The sequence below is a fragment of the Gavialis gangeticus genome, unplaced genomic scaffold, assembly GCF_001723915.1.
Source record: "Gavialis gangeticus isolate Ggan-Ray unplaced genomic scaffold, GavGan_comp1, whole genome shotgun sequence".
NCBI lineage: Eukaryota > Metazoa > Chordata > Crocodylia > Gavialidae > Gavialis > Gavialis gangeticus.
In genome coordinates this window covers 25565108-25586946 of record NW_017728997.1, presented here as the reverse complement: position 1 = coordinate 25586946, position 21839 = coordinate 25565108, and the positions used below count along the sequence as shown (strand labels likewise).

Sequence of the window (21839 nt, the reverse complement as noted above, 5' to 3'; positions counted from 1 at the left end):
CCCAAAACTGGATGCGGTACTCCAGCTGCAGCCTCACCAAGGCTGAGTACAAGGGGAGAACAATCTGTGAAAAAGCAACTATCATGTGTGTTGGTCAGAACAACATGAGTCTCTTTTCAGTTGTCCTCCACATTGGTTTGTGTACATGAACAGCCAGATTCTGTTCCACCTATTATGGGTTTAAGGATATAGTCACCTAAAGGCAGTTCTAGTCCACATTGAGTCCCTGAGAAATGGTTTAAAGCAAGAAGTAGATGGGTCTTTTTCCTGCTTACTGTTTTTTTGTGACTCAATCTCCATGTGTTTTGGTGTTTTTAAAAAGCAGTGGATTTTCAGGGACTCAGGCAGGAAATTACACTTAGGCACCTAAGTTTACTTATGCACCTAATAGAATAGATTCTGGCCACAAAATTAGGTTCTGTTTTGTTTTTTCTCTGTTATTACATTTCTTTCCATTGTCCTCATTTTCACTTTAATTCAGGTGAAAAACAAAATAATAAAACCATTCATAACTTCAGTTTCAATACTGTTGTTGTTCATCAAGTTGTTCAAGCCCATGGATTTGATTGGGTTTAAGCCCCTGATTAAAGTTATGAGTGTGTTTCAATGCTTTGCTAAATCTAGGGCTTTGGAGAAACCTGTTAGTGCTTTGCAGTCAAGGAAAATTCACTTATTGCTTCTGTGTATGTAGCTTTGGAAAGTGGAGAATATTATAAAACAGGGATAAATTCTAAATGAAGTATGGGTTTTTTTGTAAGCAAAGAAAACCCGAGTAGTCTAAATATAATTTTGTATTGACTGTTTTCATGTGCCCCCCTTATACTTTTTGTTGGAAAGTCTGATCATATATTTGCTGGAAAAGACATCTTGGACCCATAACAAAAATTTATTTGGTAATGAAATACCAGCAAATTCAGTAGTTTATTTGCACTACCTGAAAAATGATTTCTCAATTATATAACCTCAGCTTTGTAATTAGGAATGTCAAAGGAATTTGTGAAGGCTAATGGACTGTGTGCAATTAAGTGGAAACTTAAGTGCAAACACTAATTGGAGAATATTAAATACTGAATATAAAAAAAATTTTGTTCACAGACAATTGGAAAACAGAAGCAGGCTAAATTTACAGAGGAATGGTTTTCAGACCATTTGTTCAGCTCCCTTTGGGATCCTGAATCCAGATGTTTCTGAAAGTGCTTTGTCATTAAGAGGAAATTAATCTATATTTTGTTTTATAGGAATACAGTGAAAGTTGAATACTACATATCTTAATTATTTATGAACTTAAGTGACAGGACAAGCTAAAGCTAAATGATGAACAGGGAAGCATTATAATAAGTATTCTCAGTACAGTCCTGTAAATTTAAGTCTATCACACAGCACAAGTGCTGTGTTCTTTGTTCTTTTGAGATCAGATCAGTTGTCTACTAGGTTTGTATTATGTTTTAGATTCTAAAAGGCTAGAAGGAAGCTTCTGTATGGATGAAGATAAATCTGAATTTCTGTTCGAGAGGGTTTTTAGTTTTCAGTTCCGTGGAGCTTCAGCTGATCAAAAGAAGAGCTTTCCTGCAAGCTTTTGTAATATGGCCTAGGAAAGTTTGTATTTTGTACATCTCTTCCAGCTCAGCTACAAAGGTTACAACAGGATATTGACAATCTTCGTGAAGAAAAAGAGAATGAAATTTCAAGCACTCGGAATGAATTGCTCAGTGCTCAGGATGAAATTTTGCTTCTCCAACAAGTGGCAGAAAAGGCTGCATCAGAAAGAGACATTGATATTGCTACTTTGCAAGAAGAGCTGCAGAAGGTGCGGGGTGAGCTTGAGCGATGGCGGAGAGAAGCCTCTGAATATGAAAAAGAAATTGTCAATTTGCAAGCCAGCTTTCAACTCCGATGTCAACAGTGTGAGGTTCAGCAGAAAGAGGAAGTTAATCGTTTACAGGGTAAGAAGGCAGTATCTCAAACCAGTGCTAATAGCAATAGTTGCCTTAAATTGTCTGAAGACCTGGATTCTAGAATTAAATTACTCAGGTCTTTATTCACCTGCACTTTATTTCCTATCAGAGTCTATTGCATGAAAAAACAAGGTAGAAATTTAACTGGAAAGTTTAAGTGAATATACTGCAAAATAATTTTGTACATCTGTTTTGTAAACTCCTTCCTTCTGAGAGCAGTTTTAAATTCTGCCTTAATTACTTGGATATATTGGTTATAGTTAAATGTGGGCACATCTACATGTGTTCTTTAATGTGCAGTAGACTAATTTACTGCACATTAAAGTATCACGTAAGAAAATGTGACATTATGCGAATGCACAATGAAATAGTCTACTGCACATTAAGTGTCACTTAAACACTGCAGATGCGCCAGTGTGTTTTAGACCAGCCTAATGTGCATTAATTTAGTACCTCGTATTGGAAAGCACATTTACATGTGCTCCAGGGTTGGGAGAGGCAATAGTTTAATTAGGAAAACTCTGAGACCTGCTCTAATTAAAGCACTGCTGCATCTCCTGTATCAGTGTCCCCATGCTTAATGGTGGTGGGGGGACATGAACTAAAGTTAGTTCAAGCTTTAGGTCAAGCAGCCCACTGCCATTTTTAAGTATGGAATGCTCATACATGAGACACAGGAGGCTGCTGGAGCATGGCAATTGCCACACTCCAGCAGACTTTAATAATCAAGTCTGCTCCTACATGCCGGAATTTCAGTGTGTTGGAGCAGCCTCTGCACTTGTGTATAGGTGCTCAGAGGTACTAAATTTAATGCGCATTAGAAAAGGCGCACTAATGCATGTGTAGACATGCCCTGTGTTTTTAATAGCTAAAGAGAAGAAAATATGGTAGATGAAAAGCCTGGCAGACTTGCAAGGCTATTATAGGATTGCAGAGCGCTTAGCTAAGGCTCATTGTAATGTCATCATCGAGACATTTATATTAGTCCTGGAGGGTCCACTAAGTTTCAGACTAGTTCTTCTGTCAATTTAAGAATTTAATCCAGTTTTTTGAAGGCATGTATCAATTGCCACATGGTTGCACTTGTCTAAAGTAATGCAGGTCACAAAGTCCTGTTGTATTTCCTAGTGAAGGGAATCTAGATAGGTAGCAGATGCCCAGGAGAGATGAAACAAATCCAGAATCTGGTACATTTAGACCTTTCTGCTAGACCTTTTTTTTGTTCTCCCTTAAAGCTTTTCTACCGTAACCAGAGTGATACTTAGGACAGCTACTACTACTTTCTTAATGCAAGAAGAACTTCTTTGATCAAGGAATTGAGAGAGCCAAAGACTCTTAGAGTCCTTTGAGTTGACTCTGCAACAGGGGAATCACATTCTAGAGAAGTTACAGTGCAAAAAATGTGATTGTTTTGCCCACATGGTATTGCACCACACTAGCACCTTTCAATCTGTACCCAAGTAGTGGTGTTCCTTGTGATTCTTAGTTAGAGGCACAAGTGCTAGGAAGTTGGCCATATTGATACCTTTTGGAAAAATTTTTGAGGAGCTGCAGGATGCAGATAACAATATATAATGACAGAGCATACTGCTAACTCTGTTAATCCTGAAACTCTTTCAGTGGTGTGTGGATGGAAGGTAGTACATATAAAATGCACTTAAAATTCTTCATTGGTTATTCTTTTTAAAATCCTCTGAGGAAGTTTTGTGTAGTCCAATTCTAATCTGTTTTTGTTCCATCTACTGGACTTGTATAACTTTGTTTTATATTAAATATATTTGTCACTGATAATCAAAAGGCTGAATTTATGCTTTTAATGCTTGCTTTGAATGTATTGGCACTTAGCTCTGGGATGTGTGTGGTGTATAGTGACTGCCAATAGCACCTTATTTCCTGAATTGTACCAGTGGTAGTAATTGTGTGGCTACAAAAGGAGACTAACTTTTGCCACAGTTTTTTAATTTAAAAATGCTAGTGATAGACTTAAAGACTGATTTTTATATAAAGTTCATAGATTCAGAGATGCTAGGGTCAGAAGGGACCTCAACAGATCATGGAGTCCGACCCCCTGCCCTGGGAAGGAAAGTGTCCTGGGGATAGATGACCCCATCCAGATGACTATCCAGCCTTCCCTTAAAGACCCCCAAGGTAGAGGAGAGTGCCACCTCCTTTGGAAGCCCATTCCAAATTCTGGCCACCCTTACTGTGAAGTTCTTCCTGATGTCCAGCCTAAATCTGCTGTCTGTTAATTTGTGACCATTGTTCCCTGTTACCCCAAGAGGCACCCTGGTGAACAGAGCATCTCTGGTTCCTTGGTGCACCCCCCCCCAATGATTTTGTAGGTGGCCACAAGATCACCTCTCAGCCTTCTCTTGCAGACAAAGAAGAGATCCAGGTCCTTTGGTCTCTCCTCATAGGGTTTGGCGTGCAAACCCTTAACCATATGAGGGACCTTCCTCTGGACCCTCTTGAGGTTATCCACATCATTCTTAAAGTACAGAACCCAAAACTGGACGCCTTCCTCCAACTGCATCTGACCAATGCCACACAGAGGGGAAGTATCACTTCCTTGGTTCTATTTGTCATGCATCTGCTGATGCATGATAAAGTGCAGTTAGCTTTGCTGATGATTTCGTCACACTGAAGACTCATGTTCATCTAGGAATCCACTATGACTTCAAGATCCCTTTCCGCTTCTGTGCTGCTGAGGGGGTCATTCCCCGGCCGGTAGGTGTGCTGGATATTTTTACACCCTAGGTGCAGCACTCTGCACTTGTCCTTGTTGAACTGCATCCTACTGTGTACTGCCCAAATTTTCAACCTGTCAGGTCCGTGTGCAATTGTTCCCTACCCTCTGGTGTGTTCACGTCACATCACAATTTAGTATCATCCACAAATTTGGACAGAGTACACTTCATGCCCACATCCAAGTTGCTAATGAAGACATAGAAGAGTACAGGTCCAAGGACCTGTGGGACCCCACTGCCCACATCCTTCCTGGTCGATACTGACCCATCTACTACCACTCTCTAGGTGTGACCCTCATGCCAATTTGCCACCCACGAAACTGTGTAATCATCTAAGTCACAGCCTCTTCATTTCTTTATGAGAATGGGATGATGAGATACTGTATCAAAGGCCTTCCTAAAATCCAAGAAATTGACTAAACTCCTGAGCAAACTGAAGTTAGCCTTCCTAAAGTCGAGCACTTCCACCCTACTAGTTATCTTTCCCACCTTATGCTGTATGGTGAATTCAGCTGATTGTTGGTCACTGTCCCCAAGGTGACCACAAATCTGCAGCTCTCCTATCAGGTCATCTCCCATAGCTAACACCAAGTTCTTTTCTTCTTCCAAAAAAAATTGCACTAACTTATTTAAACAGACATCTCAAGGGATTCATAGTATTGGGACATAGTTTGAGACATGCTACCTACTAGTTTTATGCCAGAAATTAACATGACATACTGCATTTTCTCACATCTAGCAAAGTTTGCAGTATAATATACAGCACACCTGCAGTTTTGAAAGGCAGAACAAAGAAAGATTTTTCTGCATTTTTGGCTGCATAGGTCAGACACAGCTTAGTTTTCATAAGATGCACCCTCCCTTTCCTGTTGAAATAAAGGTGAAACCCTAACTGCTCCTGAAGACTGGTCTTCATGGGTAAATCTATGATTCTAAAAAGAGCTATGGTCTGTAAGGCTGTGAAGTAGGAGGAGAGAGGCCAGGGACATCTAACAAACAAAAAATGGACCTAGAAAGGTAGTTTGATTAGTGGAACATCAAGACCATTAAAAAGACGAGACAATCTTTTTAACACCTGTGGAGTGAAGAACAGTGAGCCATTATGTTAGCTGACTTCCTTGGCTGCCTGGAATAGTAATGCCACAACTGTTACACTGTGGAGTAGGAATCAAAGTAGAGTGTTTCTGTCCTGGGCAGAAAATCAGCTTTCCTATTTAAGATGTGCTCCCCAGTTTTGGTGGGGGCTGATTTTTGGAGAAGGTATGTGTATATGTGATAATTATGGTAATAATAATCAGCCTGACAAGTCACAGTTTACAGATATTTGCAAACAGTTCTTCCGTTTACTTGTTAGGGTTTCTGAAAGTTGTTGTTTGTTTGTTTTACTTGGTGACTTAACCTTTCCCCTTTTTTTGTAGGTGAACTTGAAAAGTTGAGAAAGGAGTGGAATGCTCTAGAATCTGAATGCCTTACTCTAAAGAAAGAGAATACTTTGCTTGCATCTGAGCTTCAACGACAAGAGAAGGAGCTACACAGGTACAAGTTGAAAGGGTTTAGCTTAAAGTTGTTATAGCAAGTGAAAAGGACTTTGAAACTTTAGCATTATTTTAATGCCAATAGTTTTGTTTTTATTTTCAAAAACAACTTGTGTACAGGAATGCTAAAATGCATGGTTCAGCTTAGGGATGACCTTGGTCAAGCAGAAGTTATACTTAGGCCAGAGATTCTGTTTGGGTACAGATGTTCAGTTTCTATGGGGAGAATCACCATTTTCCTGGTAGAAACCACAAGTGCGCAGATGTTCAAGCTTTTTCTCTCTGAGCAAAAATGGTCGCTCCGGAAGAAAAATAACCCAGAAACAACCAGGGTTAAATGGTTCCTGGCAGAGTTTCTCCCAGGAGACTTTTCTCATGGTTTAAGTCCTCCTGAGGTCCAGGAGGAGTGGAATGAGGGGAAAGGCTCCTGTATCTTCCTAAGGCAAGGATCATCTGTTTGGAAAAGGTCAAGGGGCAGCTGCTCTTGCCCATCCTGTAGACCGGGAAGGAAGGAGCATCTCCCTGCCTGCTTCTCACACCAGTGTGAGAAGTGGGCAGGGCCTTTGTTGCACTGATCCCTCTGCTCGGCTCCTGAGCGCAAGCAGCTAAGTGTCCAGCAGTGGCACTGAACCCTGCCTGCTTCCCTGGCCTCTCCCTACTTCATCCCCCCCCCCCACTGCTTAGCAGCTGGGAGAGGGAGGGCAAGGGGAAGCCAGGGTCAAGGAAGCTATCTCTGGCATAATGGGACAAAGACCCTCACCTGCTCCTCACATTGGAGTCCCAAGTGGTATGGAGCATGTGGGGACTTTGCCCCACTTCTGCATTTGCTCTCTTTATGTGTACTAAAAGCTGAGCAGAGGGAGCGCCATTATTATCCCCTGTCCGCTTCTCATGCTAGAGTTCCCAGTTTGAGAAGTGGACAAGGGGAATGCCTTGTCTGGGAATGGGAGGACATTCCAATTGTGGGAGGCCCACAATTTCCTCAGGCTTGGATCACCCTAGGCTGGGAAAGGCTAAAGGAACAGTGAGGGGGCCATTGCAGGCTGAATGTCTGTATTGCTCCCTCTTGCAGAAACATTGCTAGCAGTGGAAATTTTCTGCCACTAGAAATGAACATTTGTATAAATCCTTAGTTGCATTTACTAATTTTAAACTTGTTTTCTAGTATTTGTTACATACAAATATAAGAACTTATCCAAAGCAGGTTCTATTTTTAATAATTTAGCTGTTTAATTAGGGTTTAGGGAATATGCATAGTGACATTGGTTAAAAGTAGTAAAAAGCATCTTCTTTTGTTACCCAAAATGACAATACCCAATATAGATAAACTTGGATTAGCAAAGTTCTAATGTTTGGAGCTTGCAAATAATGTTGAGATGAGTTGTTATTCTCTATATGGTCACAATATTGATAGCCATAGAGAACTAAAGTAATCTTATGTAATGTATTTCATTACTGTGTTATGAAAACAGTGGATAAAAATAAACCACACATTCTTATGAATTGTATACTTTGCATCCAGTTTTTTATAAAGTGCAGAATTATTCATAATGTGTTACATTTTGTGCACTCTTCAAACCTATTACCTCACTGCTAAAGAATGCGTGAAACATGTAACATAAATAGCAACTTGTCTGTGTTATCCCGTTGCCTGCTGCTATTCTTTGTCTTTCAGTTTTGGCATCTTGTAGTTTGATTCAATTCCCAGTGTAATCTTGGGACAATACTGTGTCCTGTATTTTTTTTGCTTTGATCTCCCCATTCCCCCCATCCCTGTGCTTAGGGTGCCCTAATTTCTAGCTGCATTGCTTCAACTAATGAAAGATTCCCTGTACTGAAAAGCATTCCAGACCAGGGATGAATCAATTGGCTAAGGAAACAGAAGGAAAGCCTTTCTACATCTTTTCCCATCTTCTGTTAATTCCATACCTCCTCCCCATCTCTTTCTACTGCATCCAATCCAGCAAGTCCTCTTTCACTCCATTTCAAGGGCCCATTTTAACACTATCCAGTGTGTTGATATATTCCCACCAGTCAATCCATTCCCTGTCAGATTCTACTTACCTAGGATTGAGTAAAAATTAGAAATTCAGAGCCAGATTTTCTTGACACAGAGGTAATAGTCTGTGCACAGAAATACATGATCACTTTTGCACCTGTTTTTTCACAGAAAAAAATGCTTGTTCAGGTATGGGGCTTGACTGGAAACATCGACATACATCATTAGTTCAATATTTATTCAACTTAGATTTATGTTAATAAAATGAACCTCCTTGTGAGGAGATTACAGATGCATTTTCTCTCAGAGCTTTAAGAAGACAGATGCATTTTCTACTTAAGAGCATACCCATTCATAATTAATCAGTTATAATTAACTACATTAAATTTATTTATTGTATCAACTATACTATTATAAATTATAGTAAAATAAACTTATAACTATTATACTATTTATAAAATGTAGTATAGGTAGAAAATATAAAGAGTATATAGTATAGGTAGTAAATATAGTATATTTATAAAACTTTTATTAGTAATTAGCTCCTTGAGTTCCATTGCTCTTTTTGTGAGTTCCTTGCAAATACTTTGAGTAAAGACTATTTTGCATATGAAAAATTATGCAGTTATATGAAAAATTTAAATATTTGTCTTAAATTTTCCCAGTTCATTTTATATACAGGGTAACAATATTGCTGACCATTCCAAGTTTTGACAGTACTGTTTTGATATTTGTATAGCACATAAAGATTTTGAGGATGAAAAATGACTTTACAAGTTATCTGAATAATTTAAGATGAGACATAAATTGAGTATTGTTTTGCAGCTCTCAGAAACAGAGTTTAGCGCTAACCAGTGATCTAAGTGTTCTTGAAATGACTCGCAAAGAACTTGAAAATCAAATGGGAACTTTGAGGGAACAGCATCAACGGGATGCAGTGAGTCTAAAATCTCTACTCACTGAGGCTGAGAATCAAGCAAAGGATGTACAGAAAGAGGTATTTATTCCTGTTATGATTGGACTCTTTACCTAGCAGTTGTTTTATGCTATTTAGATGAAAATCAAAGAAAAAGAATAGGAAGCAGCTATAATATCAAAACTCCTCAATGTTCATACAAGTGGTTTTATGTTAGTTGTTCATGATTTACAAAGTGGGGATTTGCACGCCTAGAATGGAAAGTGTATCTTAAGTTGTGTCTGAAAATATTTTGCATATTTCCTCTTGTATGCTATTGAACTACATTAGTGATGCACTGTTTTAAGCTGTGCACTGACAGTCTTGATTTACACAACTATGATTTAAGTAGGAGGTGGTCCATAGTCTTCCTTGCCAAAATGTCTCAGATTCTCAGTAGACCTTACAAGTATGAATTAACTGCTCTTTTACAGTAGATTACACTCACTTTTTCTCAAAGTTAGGGATGTGCATCTTTTTCAAAGGTGAGGGCCCCTTATAGTTAAATAGGGTCTGTCTTGGATGCTTGGGCTTTGGCAGGCAGTTAGCAAGTGCATATGATAGAGCCAGAAATCATTCAAATGAGATTGTTTGAAGCCCAGGGTCTTAGGAACGTATCTAGATACACGTTATAACCTCCTATAGTTACTTGCCTTATTCTCACAACTGCTATTAATTTTTGTCCAATCACTGCTATTTTCCATATGCTTCTAGCAATCCCTTTCCTTGCTTTCTCATGAATTCACCACCATGATGTTTTATGCCATTTTCATGTTTCAGAAAAATAATGTAAGTTAATCTTGTTAACATGAAATGTTAAAACCAGTGGATATTGTGTGTTCATGAAGGAACTAATCTTTATAGCTCATGTAATAGGCCTGTGTCAATGGTCAAGGCTTCTCTCGTACCTAATGTCCTCTGGTAGGCATCACCAAAAAAACTGAACCTAAGTATATCTTAAATTGGGTAGGCAGCCCTCATCAAGGGTGCCAGAGCATGGCATGCAAAGGCATTTTGCTTGGCACGTGTGCCTCTGGACAGACGGTAGGGAAGGGGCTGGGACTGCTGTCATAACAAAGATCGGGCCCGTCATGGCTCCCATGCTCTGCTCCTGGCACACCAACATCTTACAAGTTGAGCTTGCAGGTGTTTTTGGCTTTCTGCCCAAAAACATTGCTTACCCCTGCCTTAAATGCTAAGGACAAGCTTCCCTTGATGCAGGAATGTAAAACATTGACTAAAACCTGTGCCCATATTTGGGCCACATGGAGGTTAACAGCCTGATGTTAACAGCGCACAATATTTGAAAATCTGCCAAGAACCCATGTTTATTTTTGTAACCTTTTTGATTTTAATCTCAAGCCCAGCTTTGTTGTGGGAGGATTTGATTGACCTTCTTACTTGACCTTCAGTTTGTTGCACCCATTTGACTGGTGCAGATACCTGCTTATTTTACAGATGTGAGAATTAACCAGAAATGAAGTAGGCTTCTCTCTCTCCAGTCCATGGCTGGCCTGTATGGCACTTTGTGGCTCAATGAGTACTTACTTGGTGGTGTTGTATTTACTAATACCAACGCATCAGCTATTCACAAAATTTCTCATAGATTTGGAGATTTTTGCCATTAAAGAGTTTTTCAAATGTAGAGTTCTGTGCATTGCCACAGAAGGGATACTTAATAGACTGTAACACTTCTGGGTTAATATCATTAATGCATTGTTGTCCTTCCCGATTATTGATGGACATGGTAATAATGCATTGTGCTTGGTACACTACATAAATTGAATACGTTTGGGTACTGTTATGATGTAGTTGGGAGTCAACATGCTGCACTGACTTTCACCATTCTTCTTGAAAAGGACATAACACCATTTATCCAAAGTATTATTTTAACTTCTTTGGTAAAAGAATCTACTAACCGTTTATCTCCAGAATACCCCGGGAAATTAAAAGTTGATGATGGACGTATTGCTTCTTACTGTTAAAACAAAGCAGGTCTGATTTGTTCAGTTCCAGGACAGGAAACTTACAAGGCAAAAACACCAGAGTCTTATACAAAGTGATTTTAAGACAAGGAGTAAAAAAATATTTCTTTTTGAGTGAGTTCTGAACTAATGCCCATCACATTCGTAGGGGCAGAGTATGGTTGGATATTACTGTCTTTTGAATGAGATTTAAGAGTTCTGAAGTTGTGGTCAGTGAAGGTTGTGTGCAATGGTATTTAGGGTAATTTAGCTTCTACTTCTTGACTGTGTGTAATTGTACTCTACTCATTTCTCATGCAGTTTCCTTTGAAAAAATTTAATTTTTACTTACTTTTCTGATGTGTAGTGCAATGTGCTGCCCACTCTTAGCACCCTTTGATCTAAGAAAGAGGCTACATTCCAGGGATAGGTGAAATAATTTTTGCTTGAAGTACGTGTCATTCGTTAAAATCTTTGTCATCTTACAAGATAAAATATTATGTGAATGTAAGACTGCTTTTTTGTCTTACCTCCAGCAGGGTGTCAAAGTTCCCTTTATTATCAAAAGGAGGAAGCAAGCATACCGTTTCATCTTGTGGGGATGAAATCCAAGTTAAGAGCAGACTGTTCTAGTAAAAAAGAGAACAGAGTGCTTTGCTCTTGTTTCTCTTTGGGAAATAGTCTTAACTACTCTTAAACAGGCCTTTCGTCTGCTGTCTTTTTAAATACAAATATTAATTCAAGCCAAATTATTTTCAAATGTACTGCTGAAAACGAAAGTATTGCACCCAAAGTTGCTTTAACAGGGCTTATCTTCTCGCATCCAATTTAAAATGGGTCTGTAGATTGTTTTTTCTTTGCCTTTAGTATGAAAAGACACAGGCTGTACTCTCAGAGCTGAAGTTGAAGCTTGAGATGACTGAGCAGGAAAAGCAATCAATCACAGATGAGCTCAAACAGTGTAAAGAAAACCTGAAGCTGCTACAAGAAAAAAGAAACAATGTAAGTCTGTACAAACTGTGTATGGGCCTCTGGTCTTGGCACAGTGGTGGCAATTCACAGTTGAGTGAGAACATCTCTGTTTTATACAATAAAGGCTGAGTTTTCAAGAGTTGTACACAGAACTATAGGAGGAAATTGCATGCCTGATGTGGCAGTGCGGGTACTGTAAATGCAAATGATCATTTGTTTCTGAATTGGACATTTGCACGTACGAATGTGTAGATTTAGTATGCCATTCCAGTAAGTGTGCATACAGATGAAGTGTGTGGCATACAAAGGCTTATAATTGTCCTTTGACTGCTGCCTTTTTGGAAAAATCTGGCCTAATTACTAGTGATCCAGAAGCTGGAAAAACATTTCCCTTCATGAAATTATGCAGAAAAATTTTTATATGAAAGCCAAGAGATCTGGACCCAAAAACAACTTTCAAAAATAAAAGGAAGACCCAGCTTTCCCAAAGGTGTCCTATCTGGAAGGTGATTTTTCAAGCAGATTATGCTCCCTAACTCATGGTCATGCCTCTTAAGGGCACAGGTCCCTGGGGTGCTTGGCTTCTGTTACACATATTAAAGACCATAAAGTTGAAATGCACTACAGTTTCTACCTCACTATTTGGAATGGCCTCTTCTGGAGTAACTAATCTGAAAGACTGTCAGCAGGCTTAACCCAACAACCAGAGCTGTGATGGTGCTATGATGGCTGAAGTCCTCTATGTGCAACCAAGAGCGGCAGAGCGGCTTTAACTCCACTGTTCTAGGGTTTTTTAAGATATAGTTGACAAAGGAGGAAAGCGAATGGGAGGCCACATTTAATTTTCCTGCCAGAGGCATAACTGGGCACTTGGGTGTCCTGAGTGGCAGTGGCATGCAAGAAAGTATCAGGAGCTGTGCTGCTAGCACCAGTGGTTACATCAGGCCTGCAGCACTGCTGCTGCTAGTTTTGTGCCCACCCAAGGATCAGTGCCCCCACTTCATTATGCTGCTGCTTCCTGCTGTTGGAAGCGTGCCTGGTAATAGTCTTCTCTTACCTTCTGCTTCTTGCTTGGGACCCTTTGCTAAACTCCTGCTAGAGTGTGAACAAAAACAGAAAGAAACCGCCTGCTATTTCAGAATGTTTTGAGTGGATGGATTGTGAGTAGTAGGCTTCTTGCCTTTGCCTTGTTAGGAGCCTGGTCTTTCAAAGGCAAACTGAATAATTGAAAGGGGAACAATGGGGTTGAAGAGCTATGCAGGGAAAGAGGAAGATTTTCAAGGAGAGAAGGGGGTGTATTTATAGAAATAGGGGGATTCTTATGGGGGAAAAGAGGGACTGAAGTTATATACAACCAAGTAAGGAGCCATAACACTAGCTGAAAACCACTTTTAGGGAGGACTGGAGGAACTAGTTAGAGTACAAGCAGCACTACTGCGTGGGCTATGGCCTTACTGAAGAAACTTCTATTCGACACACTCACAAGGTGACTTTTTAAAAAAAAATCCTAAAATTTAGTTACACTTGTGGATTGTCAAGAAACATCTCACTTGGTACCTCATCCTTCTGCACCTGGCATCAGCCCCAGGGGCTGGAAGCTTTTTCAGGTGCTGGTGATCACTTGAGTCACTCTTTTCTACCTCACTTTTGAGGTATGAAGGCCAAGATATTCCAAAGGGAGGTTTGCAACTGTATAACTTACTCCCTTTTAGGCATGTCAACACCTGAGTTTATGGGCATATTTTTAGTCAAGTATTTGCCTGTTTATCAAAAGAAAGGAGACTTTCATCATATGATGATGCTTGATAAGGGAGTATAATTTATCATCTTTTTGGGCAATTGCATTAAATATGGTATTTGGTTATAAATTGTCATGCACCTAGATGCCACAGGCATATATACATACATATAATGAATAAAATAAATGCCATAAAACCTTCTGTGTACTATAAATGCTAGAGCAGAGAAAATTTTTTTTACTCCAGTTGAAATAATTTTAGATGCCCACAAGTTCCTTTGTGTTTGGTGTTTTATAATTACGCATCACCTTTTTCCTCCTGGATAGGTGAAGCATGAATGTAAAAAAGTTACGTCATGTTCTGAAAGCACAGCACTATGGTGTGCTACATGTGTTTGCATGTTTGTAGTTACTGATTAGATTTGACTGGATGGATTTGTTTGTGAATGGTTTTAGAACATTTAGCTGCTTTTGATTCACTTAATATCAACTTTTTTGGATACTGCATTGATTATTTCTAACAACACGCTTCTTTGATTTGTGACAGCAACTGCAAGACAATGATGCTGCATGAACATGAATTTATGATAGTTTCATATAATTAGAATAAAGGATATTTGCCTTGGTTAAAACAAATGTCAGCTAACATGAGATCAACGCTTGTATTGTCCAGGATAGAACACCTACATTTTATGTCTATTGGGCCAAATTTGGTGTTTTACTATGAAATGACTGTTGATTTTTCAAAAAATTTCCCATAAAATTTATTCCAGAAAATCCTCAAACATGAGTTAAATATAAATTCATGTTTAGCTCTATGAAAAATCAAATTGGCTTCAGCCCCAAAAACAAAAAATAAAACAACCAAAATCCTCCAAAAAAAGACATCTATCATGATCCGAAAGGGGCAGGGGGGAGGTGGAGGGGGGGATGTTGGTGTGTGTTTGTGTGTAGCAGAGACACGGAGAAAACGGGTGTCTTTCAAGGCTAGTTTAAGGGAAAAAAATCACTATACAATTATCATGACTTTGACAGTCATCTCTTTTAAACAGTTATTCAATTTATAATGCTATGGATAATTTTTATCCAGTACAAGCCTGAAGCGTTGCAGTCTTGAAACTAAGGGTGTTTTTACATATGCTCCAGGGATGGGGGTGGGGGGTGCTTTAATTAGAGCAGCTCCGAGATGCTCTAATTAAAGTGCCCACAGTGTCAAATGAGCTTTAATTAAAGTGCCCCGCCACCATTTTGAGGCATGGGGACGCTGATGCATGAGATGTGGAAGCTGCTGTAGTGCACTAATTAGCACACTCCAGCAGACTTGATTAGTGGAGTAATTATAATTACAGTACATCGGAGCAGCCTCCCCACATGTCTACAAGCTCCCTAACTGAACAAGTTTGTGCAGTGGAAACAAGGTGACAAAGTAAATGAATTATGGTATCTTGATGGCCTGAAATCTGGAGGTTAAAAAGCATTGCTGTAGCTCAGGAGAACATGATTTAAATCCAGCTTGGGGTTCTCACAGGTAGGCATATTCACATTTCAGGATTTCCAGCTGGCCTGTGCTCCATCACTTGAAGGACCTCATTGCTAATGTTGAGCAATATTGCAATGTCATGTCTTGACTACATGGCTTGCTGGGGTGATTCATAACTGATTCACTGGAGAAGGAAAAGTAATTATGGCTCTTGAAATTGTAAGGAAAAGAAGAAAAGGTGAAAAACCTGTTATGCTGCTTGGACCTTCCAAATATGCTGATTCCGGTGTGTAGGGATGCCTGGATGAGGTGACGCAATATAAAGGAAAACTCATGCTGCATCTTGCACCATTGAAATAAGGGGGAAAACCCCCCAAAACACTAATGTGATGAAGACCTGCAATCAGTATAAATATAAGCCTCAATTTTGACCTGAAATTCTAAATTCCAAGTGGCAACAAAGGCTTCTTTAGAACATTTTTCTGCTTACTTCACTGTATTTTTAAATATCCATGTTCGTTTGAGTAGAGTGGTGTACTAACTTTGTATACCAAATTAGATCATGCTGTATCGTGGTAGATGTCTTTAATTCATTTCAATTAAAAAAAAATCTCACTCTGTGACTTATTGCCCCCTATCTAAATCATCTTTACCTGATTGATTTTATAGCACAAAATGATTTTTAATATCCCTTCCCTTCTTTAGCCTTCCATATTACAACCCGTCCCAGCCGTATTCATCGGCCTAATCCTGGCTTTCCTGTATTGGTGTTACGGCCCATTGTGGTAGAGAAAGGTACAAGCACTACTGTTCAGTTAATGTATGTTTGTCCCTCTCACCTGTTTGTGCCATTTCTGTAAAATATGCATGGTGAAGTGCTCACAGGATTTACCTGAAGCAAACCCTTCATTTACTGTACCATACTTACGGTACTGACAAGCTGAGCAGCTACTAATCATTTAATGTTTGTATGGTTTCTTGGTGATAATTCTAACAATGAATTAATTTCAACCCTAACCAGTTTTGAATGTACCTCTTTTCACTTGGTCTTGTTTGTCTTTAGCAAAATGGGGTAAATTCTTATAAAATGTTGCAATGTCAGGACCTGGAAAAAAAAAAAAAAAACTGATTGCTGAATCGCATGTGAAAAATGAAGAGTTTGCCTCTTTAAATAGAAATTTGGTCCCTTTTTTCTTACTTCTTGGATTTAGAAATTCTTTTCCGACTTTAAACACTTCTTCACTTTCTCACTATTGCTGTGAAGAAGATGGAAAAAGGACAAGATGGGAATGACAAATAGGTGGTGGGTTTGTATTCTTAATTCTCACCTTGCACTACATCCCCAGTGTCTCTTAGTGTCTTCTGTAAAATATTGTCCTCAACCTAAGATATCCTTCAAACCCATTGAAAATTATCTTGATAGGTTCCACTAAGAACTTATGTCACAGATCCGGCTTAAAAACGCAAAAACAAAGAAGTTTAAAATGTTGTCATTTTGTCTAGCAGTTCTTTGGCACAAGCTATATTGTGAGCATCTTCAGCCCTCCATTGTTTAAGAGGAGATGTTCTCTTCGGGGTGTGTTGTAATGCACTTGGAAATACAGCACTAACAAAGAATCTCCGGCTGATGTGCCATCATGAAGACTTGTCTATTGGAATACCTTGTGCTAGAAAACAGAGTTAACCCCTTGGTGCCAAGAGTCAAGATTTCCCAGCAGTTAAGGGCTCATGGGAAGTATATTAGTGATACTTACCAACAGGTGCTCAGGACTTAAGGAACCAAGGGGTTAACTGACTAGTGTGAACTAGAACAAATATGACATTGATTTTTTCTTTCTCTCCACACAGAGACAGTGGCCTTGGATGCCTGTGATGGCAGCTTTGGTTGCTGTAACAGCCGTGGTGCTGTACCCAGGCCTAACCAGAGCTTCTCCATGAGAACTGTTGTTGAATCCATACACCGTCCTCCCTTTTAGAAGCTGGCATCACTCTCATACTGGGGGAAAACAGATTAATTCTCTTCCTTTTTACCTCTTAATACAATGCAGCTCTGCGTGAGAACAGCAGTAGAGTCATTTGCTTTAAACTGTATAAAATGTATCTGTCTCTAAAGAGGGAATAAAATTGTGACTTCATTCTACTGTGAGCAATACTTTTGCTTACAATTTCATGTAATTTTTAAATTGGTATGTTGGGATTCTGAATACTATAATGGTGGCCTAAAATAGGCTTCTTGGTACCAAATTATTTATAATGGTTAGGTTTGTGGATATTTTGCTTTAGAATCTGATTGCCAGGTTTAAAGGATAAACATGCTTTTCTGATTTGGATACCCATGCCAAATAACCGTGTAGCTACTTGGAACACATGTGGTGTGCTCAGTGCCTTTCAGTTTGGGGTTTTTTTCACATTAATATATACCATTTGACTTGCTGTCAGTCACTGAGCTATTGGGAACAAGATAATGTCTCTTTCCAGGCCTTTTGAAGGAAGCAAATAGTTTTCTTTGGTGAGGATTTTGGTTTATTAATGATTTTGGGGAATAAATACAGTTCATGTCCAGCCTTAAAGAGATAAGATAGAGAAGACATTGATGGCAAACACCAGCCTAGAATATTTTGTGTGTGCGTGAGTGCAAGCATGTGTGTGTTCTTGAGTGAACTAAAAGGTATTTCTGGGAGCAAATACTTGGTCATTTGATGGACATAGTGCAGTGATTCAACTTATGTTAACTTTAGTTTGAATGTAATTTATTAAATTTCATATATTTAAAGAGACAGTCTTTAAAAGTATGAATACTTTCTCACATATCACATTTTATCCATTTATTTTTTTCAATCATTTAATACTTTCAAAATTGAGCTGGAGAAGTAATATTTGTCTCTTCAGATAAGCTTTTATTGACATAACTTCATTAAGAAAACTGCAAGAGTGCATATATGATTAACTGAGAAAAAAGATTCCATGGTGGACAAAGTAATTGCAAAGCTGGGATCAGTTAACTGATCAAGTGTGCATCAGTTGATGAGATGGTTTAATTTTGGTAATTAGAAGCTTTGCATCAACATGGCGTTAAAATACAGTACAGTGGTCCCCATTAAAAAGTGTATTTTCCTAGTCTAAGAGCGTTAACTGTTGTTAATTATTGACTTTTAATGAGAACCACTGTAACTGAGCATTGAATTTAAATGTTGGCTACAAGTTGTCTTGCGCAACTCAACAGTTCTAACAAAAATGTTTATTAAGGACTTGTACAGTATGCTAAAATGGATTGCAAAGGAAAATGGTTTGGTTAAGGGAAACTTCAAAATAGGAAGATTATCTCAAAGATTTATTTGGCTTTAAAATATTAATGGCAATCAACAGATCTAGTTAAATATTTAAATAGAAATTTAGTATATAATTTGCCTTGTGAGGTTTTGAGGGTCATTGTCTGTCCTTTTAATTAAAGGTTCTATCTTAAGCTACTTGGGATTTGCTAACAGGAGGATCATTAGATTTTTGGAAAAAATAGTCCACAAGTGACTCTTAGAAAGTGTTATTATCATCTAGTTTGTTTCTTTTATCATTTTCAGTTGCAGGAAGCCACCCAACCACAAAACACTTGTTTGCCAGTGGTACTCAGTACCTCTTGTATATAGGTTATTGCAAATATTGTTCTGAAATGCTTAACTTCAGAATTACATTTTTTAAAGTAAATAATTGTTTTAAATCTATTTTGTAAAGATATAAAAAGTACATTAGAATTTCTGGAGTACAGATTAAACTATTTGCACTAACACATGTGATGTGCATGATTTAATAAAATAACTTTACTCTCCCTGTGCATGTTTGAGTTGAATCTCATTTGAAAACTATATATTTGTGTTAAGTTCATTTCATTTTAGGCATTGCTACAATTATGGGGCACAACATACACAGCATGTTTGGTAGGACTGAGAATCAAAAGATTTCACCTTGCATCTCACATATGCATTGTTTAGATCTGAATGTCTTGTACACCACACTCATGTCTAGTTTTAAGGGAAAAAGAAAGGTGTGACAGAGGTCTTGGTGGGGGTTACTGCCATAGAAAAATCAGGGGGAGGGATTTTTTGGAAGGTGGAAATTAGTGAGAGCCTGTGGTAAGGATGGGAAGCCAGGGTAGGGTGGTTAGGGAAAATCTGAGATAGCTGGGGAGGGAGTTATTGAAGGCATGAGGAGCTTAAAGTAGTCTCTGTACTTTGCCTCCTCTCTTCCTTAGGCTTTTTCATTTCTACCTCTTTCTGACTTCAGCCCTTCTTTCTTTGCCCCCAGCCTTCATTCACTTGCATCTCTCCCATCACCCATCCTTAATGCTTCTCCATGCAACTCTCATGTCAGTAGGGGGAGCAGAAGGGAGGTGTATCATAATGGGACTGGATATCTGAAACACCAGTAGCTCCTAGTGGCTAGAAAGAACTGTAGTCAATCCCTTTCACAATCTCTTGCAATTCAGCTGTAGGTCTTGCATGACAGGGCTACCAAATATGTCACAAGAGCTGCCTGACACTTGGCAACTTAATTTTACTGTGCCATAGATCTTATTTATAACAATGACCTTTTGACGTAGTTTTCAAGTCCTCATAATACCAAACAGCTAAAATAAATCCAGTATGTCTGTATTCAAGGAAGAAAACAGGTTCTCAGTTTGTTGGAACTCCATGCATGTGTGCATATTTGTATTCATATCATGAACACAGGCTTAAATAAGTAATCCACTTTTGCATGAATTTGTGCATTTGCATCTGCTGTATTTCCTTAGCACAGTGGTGTTGCTGGGATCTACTGGGTTTTGCATGTTTAAAAGTTGGTCAGGGATGAGTTAATATGTGACGTGCACTCACTTTCTTAGGGTGATCCCTGAGAGACCATTGAGTACTGTTGGGAAGTTTCCAGTCACAAGCACTTTTACATTGAAGGGAACACGATTAAAAAAGCTTCCCAACATAAAACACCCTCCACCCGGAAACCTGTTTTACAACTGAATGTCATTACTTACGCTTGTGCTATATATCTTTGCTCACTTACATGCACACTTATCCTTTTGGAGTTGCAGGGTTTAATAATAGCCAACTAATTAGCTTGGACGAAGGGGTTATGACAGCCCCAAAGGAGAGCTTTTCACAATACTCCATGAGTCTGGATTCTTGCTGCAAAATGATGAGTTCCCTCAACTTGCATTGAAGTTGATGAGGTTAGAAAGGCCCTCAACAGCTTCCAGGATGGATTCCAGCAACCTTTTTCATCAGTGACATAGGGCTGCTAGGAAGAGTTACACAAATAAAACATTTCCTGTCTGAATAAATTAGAACTGCTCTATGTTCTAACACAGGGGCGGGCAATTATTTTGGACAGAGGGCCGCTTACTGAGTTTTGGCAAGCCATCGAGGGCCACGTGACAGGCAGCCCAGGGCAGATTAATATTTTCTAAATTTTTTAGGGACCCTGTGGGCCAGATAGAATGGCCTGGTGGACTGCATCCGGCCCCCAGGCCGCATTTTGCCCACCCCTTTTCTAACACTTAACTTTGTCCTTCAGTCCCTACTGATGAAAAGTGTTTGTTTCAGGGGGAGTTCTACCAGCATGAGAATGATACTGTCAGGCCTCTTACTCCTTTGAGTTATGAATAGAATAAATTAAAAGAAAAATGGTGGACTTTTCACATGTTCCATCTGTTTGAATTATATTAAATATAACCTCTTTTCTGTAGCATGGTTGAAATTCTTTTTGCTATCAAATCAATGACCTGAGCCATCTGTTCTTGGGGTTTCTTTTGTTTTTGTTAAATGAGCACAGAGTTATGAACATGCAGAGTATATTTTGCACAGAATTATTTCAGAAGAAAACCAGCAGTCTCTCAAGAATGATTCAGTATCAGATAAAGTGCTATATGATGGCTGGAGTAAATGTAACTAGCCCTCTGAGAGTGAATTCTTGAGCCCTAAATTTATTTTCTCACCTTTAACCAAATCCTGTAGAAATGTCTGTCACAGTTTTAACTGATTTGTTACTGACCATCTGTCCTGCTGGCCTCCCTCTATAGAACTGTATTGCTTAAGATAGTAGCTTCTTTAGTTTGGGACTCTCCCCCTGCCAAGCCATCAGACCGTGCTGAAACACCAGGTTGCCAGAGTCATTGCTGACAAGTTTCAAAGGTTAGAGTCTCTAAGAGTGGGTGTGTTACCTTCTGTTTCCTATGACGTTATCCATTTTTCTAGTTTCCTCCTCCTCTTAGTCAGCATGGCGTAGCTTCTGCTACTACAAGTGCTCTATCTTAGATCTGATCCCAAGCTATGGTGGAATCTAATTTATTGTCAGTGATGCCACTTACCTAAATAAGTATTGCCCTGATCCCAAAAGGATTTAGAGCCTTCTATAAGAGATACCTGGCAGTAATACAGTGCTGTCTTCAATTCCTTCATTAGCATTTCGTTAACAGGATGGCCACTGATGCTTGCTTAGAACCCTGCAGG

General features: G+C 39.0%; 1 protein-coding gene across 11 annotated transcripts in view; it reads left to right on the top strand.

Moving 5' to 3' along the window:
* SLMAP (sarcolemma associated protein) overlaps positions 1 to 19171 on the top strand; it is a 200255-nt gene extending 181084 nt beyond the window's left edge. For 9 of the 11 annotated variants that reach the window (XM_019504983.1, XM_019504984.1, XM_019504976.1 and 6 more), the window contains 5 exons: positions 1623 to 1943; positions 6121 to 6238; positions 9062 to 9233; positions 12023 to 12157; positions 17194 to 19171. In XM_019504983.1, the coding sequence (XP_019360528.1) occupies positions 1623 to 1943; positions 6121 to 6238; positions 9062 to 9233; positions 12023 to 12157; positions 17194 to 17283 (836 nt within the window). In that variant the 3' untranslated portion in view covers positions 17284 to 19171. Of the gene's footprint in view, positions 1 to 1622; positions 1944 to 6120; positions 6239 to 9061; positions 9234 to 12022; positions 12158 to 16050; positions 16141 to 17193 lie in introns of all 11 variants that reach the window. The other 2 variants (XM_019504979.1, XM_019504975.1) reach the window with 1 other exon arrangement.
* Positions 19172 to 21839: the final 2668 nt, after the last annotated feature.